Genomic DNA, 16024 nt, shown 5'->3' with positions numbered 1-16024 from the left:
CTGGAGCAGCTTTGCCTTGAGCAATAAGCAAGAATCCCAGTAGGAAGATGTGGCGAGCTCATAGAGACTGATCCAAAGGCAACCGGCAGCTGTAATTGCTGCAAAAGATGTCCCTGCATGTTGTGAGGCAACAAAACATGAAAAACGCTCAAGGGAGTGAATACTCTTGCATGGCAATGCATGTCCTACATTTAGCCTTTTACCACTGAACTTAACAGAACATTGACACAGACTTCAATATTTTTTTATTATTGTATGTAAAATCTAATTCCTTTTTTAATAAAATCCATTACAGACTAAATAGCATGCAACAAAAGGAGATGGTGTCTCTCTGGGACCCAGAACTGGGAACAATTATGAGCGGAAACAGCGGATAGCGACAGACTTAAACAGATGAAACATAAATGAGTTCAGTAATGCGTAGCGCGTAATCTTAGTGGCGGTTCGGCAGTTCAGCATCGCAGCGTGACGCAGACTGCTGTGTGGCACTGTGATGGTTCTGCTTTGGTTGCTGCAGCACAACTGAACTGATGGCTGCAGTTCAAAAAGTTCATGGAACAAGTTTTGAAGAGTCTCTGACAATGTTCCAAGCCCTGTTCCTGCATCGCCCCCTTTCTGCCCCCCCACCCCACTCTCCTCTCAGGGCCTGGCTGTCGGTCTCATTGTGTCTTGTTCATTGATAACAGTCTTATTCAACATCATGAGGTCGTTGCCTTTATCTTGTTTTTCGGTGGCGGCCATGACTCAGTGGGAAGAGCAGCTACATTGCAATTGGTAAAGCTCATGGGTTTAATTTCAGTTTTCGCCACTACATGTCAATGTGCCCCTAAACGAGGCCCTTCACCCCCGGCTGCCTACCAATTGCTCATCAGGGTGTGAATATTGTGAATGTGGTTGGGTGAACAAGAATGACTGCGTGAAAGCCCTCTGAGTGCTCCATGTGTGAGATAAATTCAGTCAAATGTTCTGATTATTTGTACTGCAGGATTTTACTAAAAATGTATATACATTAGTTCTGAGCAAAAAATGACTTGTTTAGTAACAGGTTATTCAACTCAAAATTTGGTAGTGTTAAAAGGAACGCACATCAGGAGCACGCCGATGAGTAATTTGACACCCATAAAACTCTTTGTATTTATTGTGCCAAAGTGGGCTGATACAGAACAGAGTAGTGCTCTCAAGCCAGGGATAGTTTTATCAACAACAAAAAAAAAATGAAGGTTTCTGAATAGAACATGTTTGAAAAGGATTGGTGGGTGCTGCGAATCAAAGCTTTGACCACCAAGCAGGTGGAGGAGTTCAATAGAAGATAGGGCTGTGTGTTGCCCATTTACAACTTATGTTTAATCATTTTAATCAATTTAACCCAGCATGCTGGGCCAAACCAGTAACCAAATCCTGGTGTGCTTTAAAAACCTCGTACTAAATGGGTCCAGTGGGTTAAAAGAGGGATTTTTGGTATTGACAGCAAGATGACATCCTGGAATTGAAAACTGTGACCACCAGAACCTTTTTGATAAATATAGGTCTGAAGATGCCAGGAAAAAAGCTGCATCCAAAACAGTTGTTTTTGTGGAAGTATAGGGACCAGTTTTAGGTCTGTGAAAAAGATGACATCTGGCAACAACACTAACCAAGAACCATTTTCATTCAGCCACATTGGAGGGTTTTCAAGAACCGCCTGTCTATGGCCATTCCACAGCATTTCAAACAGGTTTAAGTCTGGAATTTCACGAGGCCATTGCTAGACACTATTTTCTGAGCCTGTCAGAGGTGGTATTTGCTGGGATGCTTTGAGTCTTGACTTGCTGTCAAATCCATGTGCGCTTGGGCTTGAGGTCACATATTGATCACCAGATGTTATCCTTCAGGAATTTCTGCCAGAAAGCAGAATTTGTGGTTCCATCAATACAGCAAACCAATGTGTCAATAATACAAAAAATACTACAAATGATACCAACAGAATAATGACTGCACAGGCAGAAGCATAATTCTTATATTTGTGCCTGTCCTACATAACAAATTAAACTACCCATCATCATGCTTACTGTACAGGAAAGGATTTAAAAAAAAACAAAAACACAAAAAATCATGTAATGCTGAAATTGAATGTGTGACTGATATAAAAATGTTTTAGGGATTTGATCATGAACTTACATGGAAGCAACATATCACATATATGAAAGAAAGTATCATAAAATCAATAGCAATTTTGTACAAGTCTTGAAATATACTGAATTATAAGGCTTTACATATAATTTACTTTTCACTTATACTTCCCTGTATATAATATTGTGTGGAAGCTTGGGGCTCCATATACAAAACAACAATAAACTAAATAGTTTACAAAAAGAAAAGGCCACATGTCCTATCGTTGGTGAAGATTCTCAATCATCCAGGTCATGATCAGTCAAAAAAAGGTTAAAAAAAACAAAACAACTGGACTTCTATTCTGAAGCTGAAGATGTTTTGCTTCCGATCCAGGAATCTTTCCCAATTTAAAAAAATTCTCGTTTTGAATTGAGAAAGGTTGCTGGATAGGAAGAAAAACATCTTCAGCTTCAGAATAGAAGTCCAGTTGTTTTGTTTTTTTAACCTTTTTTTAACCTTTTTTTTTTTTTTTTTTACTTTTTTTTGCCCAATCCCATCAATAAAGTTGGTCACTATGAACATACTAATTCCCTGTTTATGAAATCCAATATTATGAAATTTCATTATTTGGTTATTTACGAAATAATGCAAATAATGTATAGAGCCAAATTAATATTACTCCCGGTGTGCATAGATTTATTTATTTATTTTTATATATTTTTATATTATATGAAACTAAATATGACGACATGTTTGTTAATTTACTAAACAAGAGACAGGAGATTAAAAGGAGGTGTATATCTGATTTTGGAGCTCAATCATGGAAAGATGCCAGTATGAATTTATGAACGTGTAGTTCATTATTTGTTTTGTTTTAAAAAAAAAGATAACGTGGGTCATACTTGAGGGTTAATATGTAGGCCTACGTAGCCTTTGCCTATTATAACTGGTCTTCTTCTCTTCTTTATATATTTGCTTATTGGTTCCTGTATTTCATATTAATATCCCCGTTAATTTATTTTCGATTTCCAAACAGCATGAATTTGGTTTATAAGGCTCCATTTCAGTCGTTAGAAACGAGAAGCGGATTGGTGGATAAATCGATGATGGATTGAGCAGCCTGGCGGAGGAACGGGCGCCGTTGGGGCGGAATCAGTCGTGTCCAATCGAGAGCCGAGCCCAAAAACTTTTGAGGAAGCTCCCTTTTCATCCAAGAGGACCGAGCAGAGATTTTATTTTTGCAATTTATTTTTTCATAAACATATAAAAGTTTCATACGGACTGTAAGCAGCATGTGAAGCTTCTTCAAACAAGTTTCAGAGACGTTTTTTTTCTTCCCATCGGAGGAGGACGGATTTTCCTAAGACAGTAAGTTTTGCTGCTGGTCATCTGATCGGCCAAACGGAAAGAGGACAAACAATGGCAGAAACCCTCTGACCACACAGAGCTAGCTTAGGAGGAGGGAAAACGCTGAAAGTATGTTGACGAAACGGCACCGGCTGGTTGTTGTTTTTTGTTTTTGTTTTTACATGCAGTTGAAGGTTTGCTGCGTTCAGGTAAATTCAGCTGGGAGGGAAAAATGGGAACTGCGCTCGTTGTCCCAGAGCTACAGACAGCAACAAGGAAAACGAACAACGATTAGGTTGTCAGCTAATAGCCACACCAGGGAAATATGAGCATTGCTACTAGCAGTGCGGCGGACAGATTAGCCATGTTGTTAGGAATACAGAAAATATTATTTAACAAACAGGTGATGGGGGTTGGCAAGTTACATGTCTAGGGGTTCCACTTCCAGCACACATTGGGGATGAGGGGGGAAATAAAAGAGCTATGAAAGGACAAGTCAGTAGCTACAAGCGAATCAGAAGGGGAAAAAAAACAGTATAATCAAACTAAAAACTGAAGAAGTGGAAGAAAGAATGGTATCAAACGAGCACAGGGAGATGCTTTTATTTTAAGAGAGTGGGAGAGGTGAGAAATGGAAGGAGAGATAGAAGAGAAGTTATGAACAAGATTAAGATTTGCAAACACTGGACTCACCTTTAAACAATTTAAAATACATAAACACATCACAGGTCAACATTGTGCTGAGAGTATGCTGGAGATATGAGAAAGATTAAAGAAACATTTAAGGTAATCACTATGCTACAAAAAGAATCAGGAAGTAAAGTTTTTCAAATACTAATTAAGTTGTTGTTTTTTTTTAAGGTGGAAACAAAGGATATGATTATGAACAAGAAATATACAGGATAAACGTATTTTGTCCCACACTCCGTACCAGCTGGTGCCACTAATAGACACCATAAGTAATGCTTTTCGCCAACTGCCAATAAAATCCACAAGAAGATTTATTTATTTATTTATTTTATGTAATGAAGCTGCTGATTACTGTTGTGCAAAGGCATGTGTGTTTGGAAGTTCACAGGGTTAAGGCGAAGGAAAGCCCCGATCCGGATCCGGGCGGCTGTGTGTTAGAAAACCACCGACCTGAGAGTGACTGCTGTGTCTGACTCTGCAGTGAGCATCCGATCCCGGCGGCTCAGGGACTGAGAGCATGGCAGCGCAGTTCACCATCGATGATGCCTTCGTGCTGGATGGAGACGAGGAGGAGGCTGTGTCCGACGGAGACTCGGAGGGCTGGAAGAGCAGAGACAAGGACAGGGACGGAGAGATGACGTTCGGGCCCCTGACTTTCTCCAAACCCCAGACTCACCCTTCAGCTGGAGCCACAGGCTCACCTGATCACAGCAACCTGAAGTATCAGGTATAAGAACCCCCATCCATCCATCGTCATCATATCTATTTATTTATGTTAAATATAGGCTCTGCTTATTTTACTTTTATCTGCTGATTCCTGTAGAATCTGGAAAATGAAGGCGGCCTGGGGAACAATGGCAACTCCTCCTTCAATAACTTCTTCAAAATCAGGTAGGGGGGGGTTCTGCTGGTGTGACCAGGGTTTCTGTGACATATGAAAAGGTCTTGAAAAGTTCTCAAGTTTCTCCTATCTAGGTCCTAAAATACCCTCAGCGGTTTCTTAGATTCTTAAAGGGGACATAATGTTTATCAGTCGCTCATTTTCACATTGAAATCATTCAGTTGTGGTCGATATCAAGTCGAACTGAAATGCGGTTAATATACCCCCAACATTCCCCCTTTTTGTCGCTGTTCTGAGGGGCGTCTGAGAGCAACTTCTTTTGGTACTGTCTCTTTAAATCTAAACGAAGCCCTTCACACCCGACCCCGTCAGATCGCAGAGCGTTCCACTACAACCCGAACATTTTAACCTATCCTCTAGTTGCTTCGGCGTATTTGAGATTGGACTACAAAACTGCTCAGAGACATAAAATTTGCGGATTCGGGAAATTGGTAAACCAAAAGTCTATGACCTTGTTTAGCAGCGCCGCAGCAAATACTGTGACATAGTTGTTCAAAAAAACAAAATAGGAAACAGAGGTAGACTCAAGAAAATATGACCCAAAAACAATATAAAGATACCTAAGCAGCACTTGGCCAGACTACATCAACTTTTCTGCAATCCTAGAGACCCCAAGTACACAATAAAATGTATTTTAGGGACTAAAAATGTGGATTCTGCATGAAATGTCCCAGTTAAAAAGTATGGAATTTACTGTAGTCAATTTTCAGCTCTGCATATAAAGGAAGTACTAAAACTCCAAGAATTGTTTTTGAGCTTTTAGATTTTATTCTGCTATTAAAAGATTCAAAATACGATTAAGTACTTCTTACATAAATTTATGTTTAATTTACCCCTTGTTTAACAGTTAAATGTTTACAGCAAAATCAAAAAAAGAGAGCTAGCTGTTTCCCTCTGTATCGCTGAAAATCTACAAATACAGTGAAATCCTGCCGCTAATGGGACAGATAAATCCCAACTAAAACAAGGACAGCATGTCTCCTTTACTCTGTTACAGGACAGATTGCAGCTCAGTAACATTTTCTCTTATTTTGCACACCTAAAAGTACAATGTGCACCATGTTAGAAGATGTGAATCTTTTTCTGCGAGCTCAGTTTAAAACCACCGTTCTGTCCAGCTTAGTATTTGAGCGGAAAACGTTCTGATTTACTGTTATGTGTTTGGTTTGTAATTCCTTCATTAAATCATTCCTAAAAATAAAGAACCCGTGAGGAGATTTTCCTGCCGTGATTGATCATTAGCTTGATGTCATTAACTTTATATTACCAACAGAAGTGATGTCACACTGTGTGTGAGAGACAAAGTGAGGGAGAGCAGGGGGTCTTGCACAGCTCTGCAGTTAAACTGGGTTTCCCTAATATTACAAAACCGACACAACCTGATTACACGGGCGACTCTTCCAGCTTTAATTGGTGTAGTTGGCATAAATACCAGTCTCTGTTTGTATTTACATCCACATAACGGATAGAGCTGCTGGACAAAAGGGGTGAAACGGGGCAACTTTATGGTGATCGCTTCAGCTTCCTATTATCTGCTGACGTCTAACTGCCTGTTGAGGCAGTATTTTTAATGGTGCTGGACTTAAGTGAGCCATTGGTGCAAAAAGACAGGAATCATATGGCAGAGCAAATAAATCCCCACCCTAAGTGGACAGAGTTACGTGAAAGGTGTACATGTAGTGTGAGGTTCTTCACAGTTCAAAGTCCAAAACCAAAATAACTGTGAGAAAATTCTAATTTTTAATTTTTTTCAGAATCCAACTGTTTCTCAGATGCTTTTAGCGAAACAAATGCTTGTTGCAGCTAAGCCTGGTTTTTGCCAGTTGTTTTGTACGTTAATTGATACATTAGGCTATTGTGATCCTTGAAATATATTATCCTAAGAAATATATATTTTTATGCACAGTTAAAACAAATGGCACGCTGAAACCGCGTTCATCGCCGTTGATATTTCTTTTAAACTAATCCGTCTAGAATTTTTATACTGAAATTTGAACTTGTATTTAGCCTCTTATTCACTTGATGCAGCAGATCTTGTAGGACTAACCTTCTTAAAGTGGTAGTAGTCTCAACAATACTCAGGATTAATCAAGTTAAATATAAGTTAACTTGCTGAGTTACATTTACCCAATAACTATTTGAAAGACCCTTAAAAGAAGCCGTAAATGTAAAGTAAAAAATTGCAGAAACCCTGGTGACTCTGTAGCTTTTTCCAGCTGTTTGTTGCTTGAATGCGTATTTAACCCGTTGGTCCCGTCTCTCCAAAGCGATCCGGCCACTCTGTCGTACTGCAGCTCCCAGTGGTCCTTCAGCACCTTGAGTTCGGTCACGCAGCTCTCGGCACACTGCTGCGGGTAAGCCCCGTCCTCCATAGCGGGAAGACGCACGCCGTCGCGCAGACAAACGCTGATAATGCAGGGGCCGTGTGTCTCTCAGGTGGGTGTCCCATCCGCTGGTGAAGAAGAACAGAAGGGTCGTTCTCGCCTCGTTCCTCCTCCTCATCACTGGAGTTGGTGAGTTTTAAGCACACGTGGGGTTTGTTTTAGCCGTCTCATTTAAAATATGTTAACGGATTCGTTTGTGTTCCTCTTGTACGGCGCGGGCTTTGGCATCTTTTTTCTGTATTTCCACATAAATGCAGCTCAAAATGCCTTCTGTTTGCCAAAAAACCTTTAGCAGGGGCCACAGATCTTTTTATGACCTGTTTTCTTCCATGTCTCTATCCTCTTCCCAAAGACAACTTTGAAAAGGGACACGATAAAGGCTCTCCTTAGCAAATATAATATAGTTAATGCATACAAAAAGTCAGCATTTACACACTGACCCTGTTTCTTTGTAGATTTCTTCATAAATCCACTCTCGCGTAATGGTTATAAACACTGGGTCGTTTTTGGTGAAGTGTTCCCAATGGGATTAGATCTGCAGAGTTATAAGGTCACGGATCCAAAAATCTCAGCGTTCTCATCTTTTAGCTGCTTTGTTCTGGCTTTAGCCTTGTGACACGCTGCTCTATCATGCTGGAAAACACACAGATCACCAAACTGTGCCTCCATTGTTGGACCGAGTTCCTCTCGGAGGAAGGTTTGATCCCACTCGTTATCGGACAGAGTGGCGGGTACGCCGGCTTCCTTTGAAGAGAAGCGACCCCACGCATGGACCATGGCTACGGCTGCAGGTCTTGATGCTCAGTTCTGATTTTTTTTTTTTTTTTTTGCTGAAATCAGACTTTTTTTTTTTTTGAGGTGGCCGTTTATACTACTGTTAAATGCGACCGCCATCATACTGCCGTCTGAACGGTTCAAGACCGCAAAGCGACCTGCGAGTGCAGATAGGAGACGTCACACAGCAACGCGCTGTTTATAGACGTAACGGTGGATGTAATCGTTTCTAGAAGAGTTCAATAAAGTTTTGTTAAAAAAAAACACTTTTTAAATAAAACAAGATGGATACCGGCTGGCATCTCTCCTTGTTATTGTTAGAAAGCTTTTGAGCAATGGGAGCAGACAACATTAAGTCCACATCATAGCAAGACTAAGGTAAGAAAGCAGAATAGTCTATGGAGTACTAACTGCTACTACTGTGTGTAGCAGTTAGAAGAGTGACGTGAAAGTCAGATAAAATGCCTTATGACCATTCAGACTGCGGACGCTTTGAAAAAAATACGTATCCGGATTAGTACCACATAGGGAAGTGGCCCAGTTTGGATTTTTTTGGGGGGGTGAAAAGATCAGAATTGGGCCGTTCACACTGCCAAGAAAAACAGACGGGCATGGGTCGCATTTCTCTGCAGCGTGAACATAGCCTATGTTAGCCAAGGAGATGCTCGCCTTTTCTTCGTCGGATGAGCTACTTCCAAGACCTGTTGGAAGGAAGAGTTGTTAGAGAAAACGGCTCTGCGCCAGTCTTCTGGGTCACATGTTTGCGCTTCCTGCTGAATTGCAGTTTTTCCCTGAGGTTGTTGTTGATCACAAACGGCTTACTTCTCCTTCTCGTCACAAGGTTGTTGATTCAAAACTTTTCACATCACCCGTAGAGGCGCCCAGATCCGTTTGCTGACGATGTTCATCAAGTTCCCTGACCCTGGAGAGAATTTCTCAGCAGGAGACGGCCTTGAAGCCCATTTCTGTGAAGCTTCTTGTCTCCAGCTGAAACGGTCACCTTGACATTCTTGGTGATCTGTAAAAACAGTTCTGTCTGGCTCAGTATGCTGTGCACTTGGATGCAAAATTATAGTAATTGTCTGCTTTTATTTTCTTTTGCACATGAAAACATGAGTCTAACCCATCCAACACCCTTCTATACCAATAGATCTAACTGGATTCAGTGTGCGATTGTCACATTAAAGCTACAAAAATCTGTTTTCTGGGGATTTTATATGATAGTCCAACAAAAAGGACTGCATGATTGTGAAGTGGAAGTTAAAGAACAAATCATTTTCAGACACCAAAATAGTGAAACGTGTGTGTTTGATAGAACAGCCTTTGGCTACAATTATAGCTGCATAGTTGCTGCTTTGAAGCCTGGAAACTGACATTTTTGCCAATTCTTCGCTAAGTATCTCAAGCTGAGTCGAATGTGAGAACATTGAGTCTTGCAACAGATGAATTGGATTTAGATCCGGGCTTTGACTGGGTAATCTTTACACATAGATGCTTTGATCTAAAGCGTTCCTTTGTAGTTCTGGCTGTGAAGGGCTGTCCTGCCTTGGCCTTCTTGTTTCCACTCTTCAATAACGGACTTAGTTGAGGACTGAATGACTAATATTTTCCACATGAGCAGTTGCTCTCTGTGGCTCTTCCAGTGTTTTCTTGGCCCCTCGTGGCTTGAGGACGTCTGTGAATGTCAATCTTTACATCTTATCACAAATTCTCAATAGGATTTAGGTCTGGACTTTGACTAGGCCATTTGGTTGGACGTTTTGGCTCGTTCTCCTGCTAGAAATTGAGCCTCAGCCTCAAGTGTTCTCTAACAGCTTTTCTTCCATGATTACCCTGTGTTTGTTTCCAATTCGTCTTCCCATCAACTCTGACCAGCGTCAGTGTCCCTGCTGGAGAAAAGCGTGCCCCACAGCTCAGTACCGCCGACGCCATGTTTCACCTGAAAAGTCAGGACCAAAATCGGTGCCGCAAAAAGTTTCCACAACACTACATTTGCGCCACTGCTGAAGCTAAAAGGACGAAAAGAAATCCTCTAAAGTGTTTTTTGTCAAAAGGCTTTAAACATGTTCTTTTTTTAACAGGAACAGATCCGCCACTCAGTTTGCACAGCGTTGAGTCAGTGACATCCCCGCACAGTGAACTTTGTCCGCACTGATCAAATAAATATCAACCGTTATTTTCTTCTGCTTTACTAGACCATTATATGAAATTATGAATAGAAATTGTGATATTTGAGTTATTAGAAGGACGTCTTCTCTTCTTACTGTTGCGTTTTTCATTGTTTTAGCTCTCATTTTCACTGGGATCGTCATACAGCTGAATCCAAATGCAGGTAAGAAACTACAGGGCTTTTTTTTTTTTTTTTTTTTTTTTTTTTTTTCTTCAGAAGTTGCGTAATTAGTCTGTTGCTCATTGTGTATTTAGGGGGGAAAGCCAGAAAGATAAACTGATTAAATACATTGTATTACTAAATAACAAAGAAATCGTTTTAATGCAACATCCAAAGGTAAAAACAAATGCATCAAATCTGTTTATTATAAAATAATTTAGAAATCAACCAACTATATTGTTAGTTGGGATCAGTTGTAGTAAACTGGTTTCCATCTGTGCTGGCTGCCTGGTGAGGTAGCTCTAGCCCAGGCGTCTGCAACCTGTGGCTCTTTGGACCTTCCACAGTGGCTCTTAATAACTTTGGCTATAAATGATATCTTTATTATGGTATTTAAATGTAGTAATCGTAATAAATGCAGGTTTGAGCAGTTTTTTTTTCTTGGAATAATTGCTTTTAATTTTCACAACAGACTGATTCTAAAAGTGTCAGTAATATTTAATTTTAAATCAATATTTTTTTATTATGTTGGAAACAATGATTTTTTTTTTTTTTACATCATTATCCACAACATCCCATCCAGGCTCTTTTTTTTTTAAACCTCAAAATAGACATAAAATGGCGTTTCTTTAACAATAACATATTTCTTACAGTAGATCTTTATCAAAAATTATAACTTGTCTTTTTTCAAAAGACCAGGCAACATTTGCGGCTCTGAACGAGTTTCATTCAAGTGTACTGTAGGCAAAATGGCTCTTTAGACTGTAAAGGTTGCAGGCCCCTGCTCTAGCAGATGCCTGTATAATCTTGTTTTTATGAGACCGTAACATGCACGGCTTCAGCAGTTCAAAGCCAAAGTTCAATTGTTGCCATAGAGCCACGTTTCTTAATCTCTCCATGAAGGCCGACGGCCCCTGCTGCTCTGCTTTTATAAGTGCACTGAAGCCACAGGGCTGGCAAAAAAAAATCAAAGGTCACGGGATGGTGGGTTTTGTTCAGAATGGAGGCCCTGGATTTCCAGAATGGATTTCCACACGGTGTGCCTGGTAGCACAAAGTAACGACATTCTTGGTTTATTGGGTTTGATGTAAAGGGTGCTAACCTCAGTAATCTACCTACAAAACGTGTCATATTTTTATAAAAAGCGTTAAAAGTAGAGATGCACTGGTCTGATACCGAGATGGGACATCGGCTCCAATATCGACTGTTTAGTTGGATCTGAATGATGCCGATCTAGCCATTTTTACACAGCAATACAGTTACAGTGATCTAGTCACTTTATTTCTATATTTCTTACATGCTTGAATTAAACCTGGAAACCTGTTTTTTTTTCTTCTTCTTGTATAATCTGTATTATACCACTATCATGTCAGAGGATTTAATTCTAAGGCTAGTTACAAGTTTTTTATCAGGGGTGCCAAAAAGTCTATGTTTGGGAGTGGTTCTGATATTACTCTGGTTTTATGATCAGTAGCTTAAACCACATTTAAGATGATCTTGCTTCAATACGTACGGTGGTATCAGAGCCTTCCAGCTCTGGGTAAGAAAAACATTTATTATCACTTTTAATACAGAACAAGTCTGAGAAATGGGAACACATTATTTAACACTTAATCTTTCTCTCACAATCAACTGATTAAACCACACAGGAAGGAGGTTACTATCAGAAACATTTTGTCAGTCACTGGAATTTATGGTTAATGTTCTAACTGAAGGTTTCAACTTGACAAAAAAGAGGCTTTGTGTTACCCTCCCTACCCAGCTGTGGTGGTCACAATTGGTTATTTAGAAATTAGAAACCAGATTTGGAGGTGGGAAAACCTTCTCAGACAACTTTCTCAAGAACCAGTGGTTCAGTTGTCCTGTTGTTTTCTCATGGAATGACTCAAAAACATCAGCCTACAACTCAAACCATATAATACAAACATTATTCATATAAAACTTACATGTTTTTTTTTAGAAATCTTTGCTAATGATAATTGATGCATTTAATATCTGGATGCGCAGATAAGTGCGACTTAAAACAGGCCAATCACTAATCAAAGTTTTTTTTTTCTGCAGGCGTCTCAAGCGCCATTTTCTTCGTACCTGGATTTCTTCTTTTTATCCCAGGAGGTAAGTTGATCTTTCCTTTCACCAAATGTTCTGATTCAAATTTTCACTTTGCTTATGAACGGATGCTTGTCATTTCACCTGCTTGCAGATTTTATACCTCTGTTGGTAATTTTAGAACATCCTTTGTCTAGATATGACGTGGATGTACCAGCAGGGGGCGCTCAGAGCTATTTTTGCTTTTGCTCAGGGATTATAAACTATTTTTATTCCATCACAGTGGATTAGGCCTAATGGGTATCAGAACCAGTGGAAATCAGGGTTTCTGCGGGGCCTTTAAAAAGTGGTCAAATTCAATTCAGATTTTTATTTTTTTTTATTAGAGCCAGACAGATTGATTCAAAGGTTTTCTATCTTTGCATGGAGTCGGTGACTTACAGCATTCACTCCTCCTGAAAGAGCACGTAGCTGTGTTGTGATAGCCCTACTATAAAAAGGTTTAGCATGTGGGTCAGCATACGGCTCTTTAGGAGGGAATCCATCACCCTGCATTTGGCCGTTTCAGTAAATCCGGAAAAAGAAATCAGTTTATTGTTGTGTGTTAGCAGATTTACAATCAAACTATTCTGGTTACCTGATCAACTCGCAGCTCCTATGTGATGGTGAATATTTGAGATTTGTTTTGAAAACAGGTTTTAACCATAGGCTACTGTGTAAAACACAGTAAAGTTCAGGAGTTTATGTTAACAAAAAAAGTACACTAAGATATGTCAGTCATTTTTCTCTTAAATATGTATGTTATTGCAAAGGTTAAGTCAATCTACTTCTAACCCTAACCCTCTTATTCACATAATGATCTTAAAAAGTAAATTTAACAAACTGAAATCTGCAGAAATGGCCAAATGTAAATAAGGTGTAAAAAAAAAAACAGAAAATAATGTACATTTAAATTAGGATATGCGTGACATTTGAATGTGTTATGACTACTTATCTTAATAATCCATACAAATATTCACCTAAACAGTAGAAAACAATAGACTGATACCCAATGGTTTAAAGTAGCAGGTCAAAAATGGCTTGTTTACCACATGGAAGATGGAGACAATGGCATTGTGTTGGCATAGAACGGGGTTAAAAATCATCAGAGGGGCAGACTGACCCAGAGTCCTGTTATACCCTGGCATGGTTTGTTTCCACTCACTGTCATTTCCTGTGTCTCCTCCAGCCTATCACGTGATCTACATCACCTGTGCTGTCCAGGGTCGGAGAGGCTTCAAATTTTTCTACTTACCTTACTTTGAAAAATGAAACTGAACTCACACGCCACTTTTCACTCCATTTCTGTTGTTGTTGTTGTTGTTATATTGCATTGAATTGTATTTCATGCCCTGTGACAAACTATACTGTCACGATATTGTTGTTTTTTTATCATTGTCATGACCACTGCTACTTCAACCACTCGGTGCCTTGACTACATTTCCACTATATGAACGGATGTCGCTCTGTGTATACACACACACACACAAAAGGAGATGGGTCTTTGTCTGTGGTTTTAGTGTTGTGTGAATAATGTCTATGAATTGAAAATAAAAATGTGTATATTTTAATTTGCCTCCGAGTTTTAACTGAGCATTGTTATCCGTTTACCTTGGTTTTGTTGCAGCTTTTTGGAAATAAACCTCATATATATATATATATATATATATATATATATATATATATATATATATATATATATATATATATATATATATATATATATATATATATATATATACAAAATATTAATTTAACACTATTTAATCAAAGGATAATATGAAGACCGATAAACTGCTGGAGTATTGATCCGGTCAGTTCAGAGGTTGAGGGTTGTAAATCAGTGTCAACAGTTTTAGTGTTGTGGAAATTTAAACGGGCACTGAAGGGGCAACAATGAGACGACCTCCAAAACAGGGAAGGTTCTGCAGGTGGAGGCCGCAGACGTTTTTCCCTCCTTGTTTTTTTTTTTTTTTTGGCTGCTTTTCAGTAATTTTTGCATTTGACCATAGTCAGAGTCACACTACTGGCAGCATGATGCCATACCCGGAGTCTGCAGAGGTTGCACAGGCAGTCCAACTCCACCAGGATGGTTCATCAATACTGGCCACTGCCAGAAGGTTTGCTGTGTTTCCCAGCAATGTCTCAAGAGCATGGAAGATGTTCCAGGAGACGGGCTGTTTGTTTTAAGAGAGCTGGACAGAGTCGTCGGAGGTGCTTAACCCGACAACAGGACTGGTAAACGCTCGTTTGTGCAAGGAGGAAGAGGATGAAAGAGCCCTGAACTGATCCCCAGAGGACCACTGGAGCGAATGTCTGACTAAACCATTAGAAACAGACTTCATGAGGTTGGTACAGCTTGGATTGATAAAAATAGGAATACCTCTGGTGAGTCCCCGGTTTTCATTAAGACGAGACAGCAACCAGAGGTGTTTTTATTTTCTCCATATAAAGTCCAGCTTCCTGTCGGTGTGGGTAATAGAGAACAAGCTGCGTTTCAGTTCAACACGAATCAATAGCCATCTGCTGTTAGTGCGAGAACAATCAACCTGAAACTTTCATAACGTGTTGTCAGATCGGTGCTGCAGCAAGATGAAAAAAATGAGTACATATATTTAATGTTAATCAAGTAATTAAAACAGGCTGTATTGCAGGTGAAAATCAAATCGTAAATCTCTGGTGAATACAACAGTTTTCTTTTGATCTACTTATCATGCATGACGCTGCTGACAGAATCAGGATCGCACAAGACATTTGAATATAAATTGCACAGCGCTAATGACAGTTCCCCAATCAGGGATTCAAGCTAACGCAGTGTCACGAAGAGCAGAGACCGACGTCGTCAGCTCACAACCAGGTTGCCAGTTGACTGCGAAACATTACATATGTACTTATTTTGCTTCTTCTGCCATTCTTTCTTTCGGAAAGCAGCAGAGCAAAGGGATGGGACTGATTTTCTGAGATTAAACTTAAAACAACAAGTGTATATGATGTATAGCATTACATTTTGTAATTGTATTGAAATAAATGTATATTCCTAATGAACCAGTGTCTATAGGGGCTTTGTTGCTGGTATTTCTGTAAAAACAACTAAAGATAAAAGTATGAAAATAACAGACAAGTAAAATTGTATTTAACAGGAAATTTTCTTTATGAATCAAATAAAAAGCAGTTACAAAAATAACATGGAACCATCAGTTGATCCATCCTATCATCTAAAAACACACCACTGTCAATAATGGATTGGCCTTCTTATTGCCCGCACCTAAAAAATAAATGAAGAAATGGAGGAGAATCTTAACAAAGAAAAAAAACGAATGAAATGAAAACTTGTTTCCTGAGGACTAACTAAAGCAATTCCGACTCTTGCAGGGGACTATGCAGAGAAAATATGAAAAGATATTTTCAAAAATCCATTCC

At 39.4% G+C, this 16024-nt stretch overlaps 1 protein-coding gene across 3 annotated transcripts; it reads left to right on the top strand.

Annotated features, from left to right (window-relative positions):
- The first annotated feature begins 3125 nt into the window (after window positions 1–3125).
- On the top strand, window positions 3126–14175 carry tmem134 (transmembrane protein 134). Of its 3 annotated transcripts, none has more exons than XM_036136977.1 (8): window positions 3126–3459; window positions 4610–4855; window positions 4952–5019; window positions 7297–7383; window positions 7466–7542; window positions 10475–10519; window positions 12578–12631; window positions 13794–14175. In XM_036136977.1, exons 2-8 carry the CDS (start codon window positions 4646–4648, stop codon window positions 13874–13876), a joined length of 624 nt encoding a protein of 207 aa, XP_035992870.1. In that variant the 5' UTR covers window positions 3126–3459; window positions 4610–4645; the 3' UTR covers window positions 13877–14175. The 3 variants fall into 3 exon arrangements, with proteins under 3 accessions (XP_035992870.1, XP_035992871.1, XP_035992872.1); XM_036136978.1 differs by lacking the exon at window positions 3126–3459 and adding an exon at window positions 3488–3567; XM_036136979.1 differs by lacking the exon at window positions 3126–3459 and adding an exon at window positions 3569–3647.
- Window positions 14176–16024: the final 1849 nt, after the last annotated feature.

This window comes from Fundulus heteroclitus, chromosome 5 (genome assembly GCF_011125445.2).
Source record: "Fundulus heteroclitus isolate FHET01 chromosome 5, MU-UCD_Fhet_4.1, whole genome shotgun sequence".
Taxonomy (NCBI): domain Eukaryota; kingdom Metazoa; phylum Chordata; class Actinopteri; order Cyprinodontiformes; family Fundulidae; genus Fundulus; species Fundulus heteroclitus.
This window is presented reverse-complemented; position numbering and strand designations above follow the sequence as displayed.

Bases quoted from the DNA above. Each gene is read 5' to 3' on its own strand.
- tmem134 (XM_036136977.1), top strand. From the start codon at position 4,646: ATGGCAGCGCAGTTCACCATCGATGATGCCTTCGTGCTGGATGGAGAC. The intron at 7,543-10,474 runs GTGAGTTTTAAG...TCATTGTTTTAG, and splicing joins CCTCCTCATCACTGGAGTTG to CTCTCATTTTCACTGGGATC. The intron at 12,632-13,793 runs GTAAGTTGATCT...TGTCTCCTCCAG, and splicing joins TCTTCTTTTTATCCCAGGAG to CCTATCACGTGATCTACATC.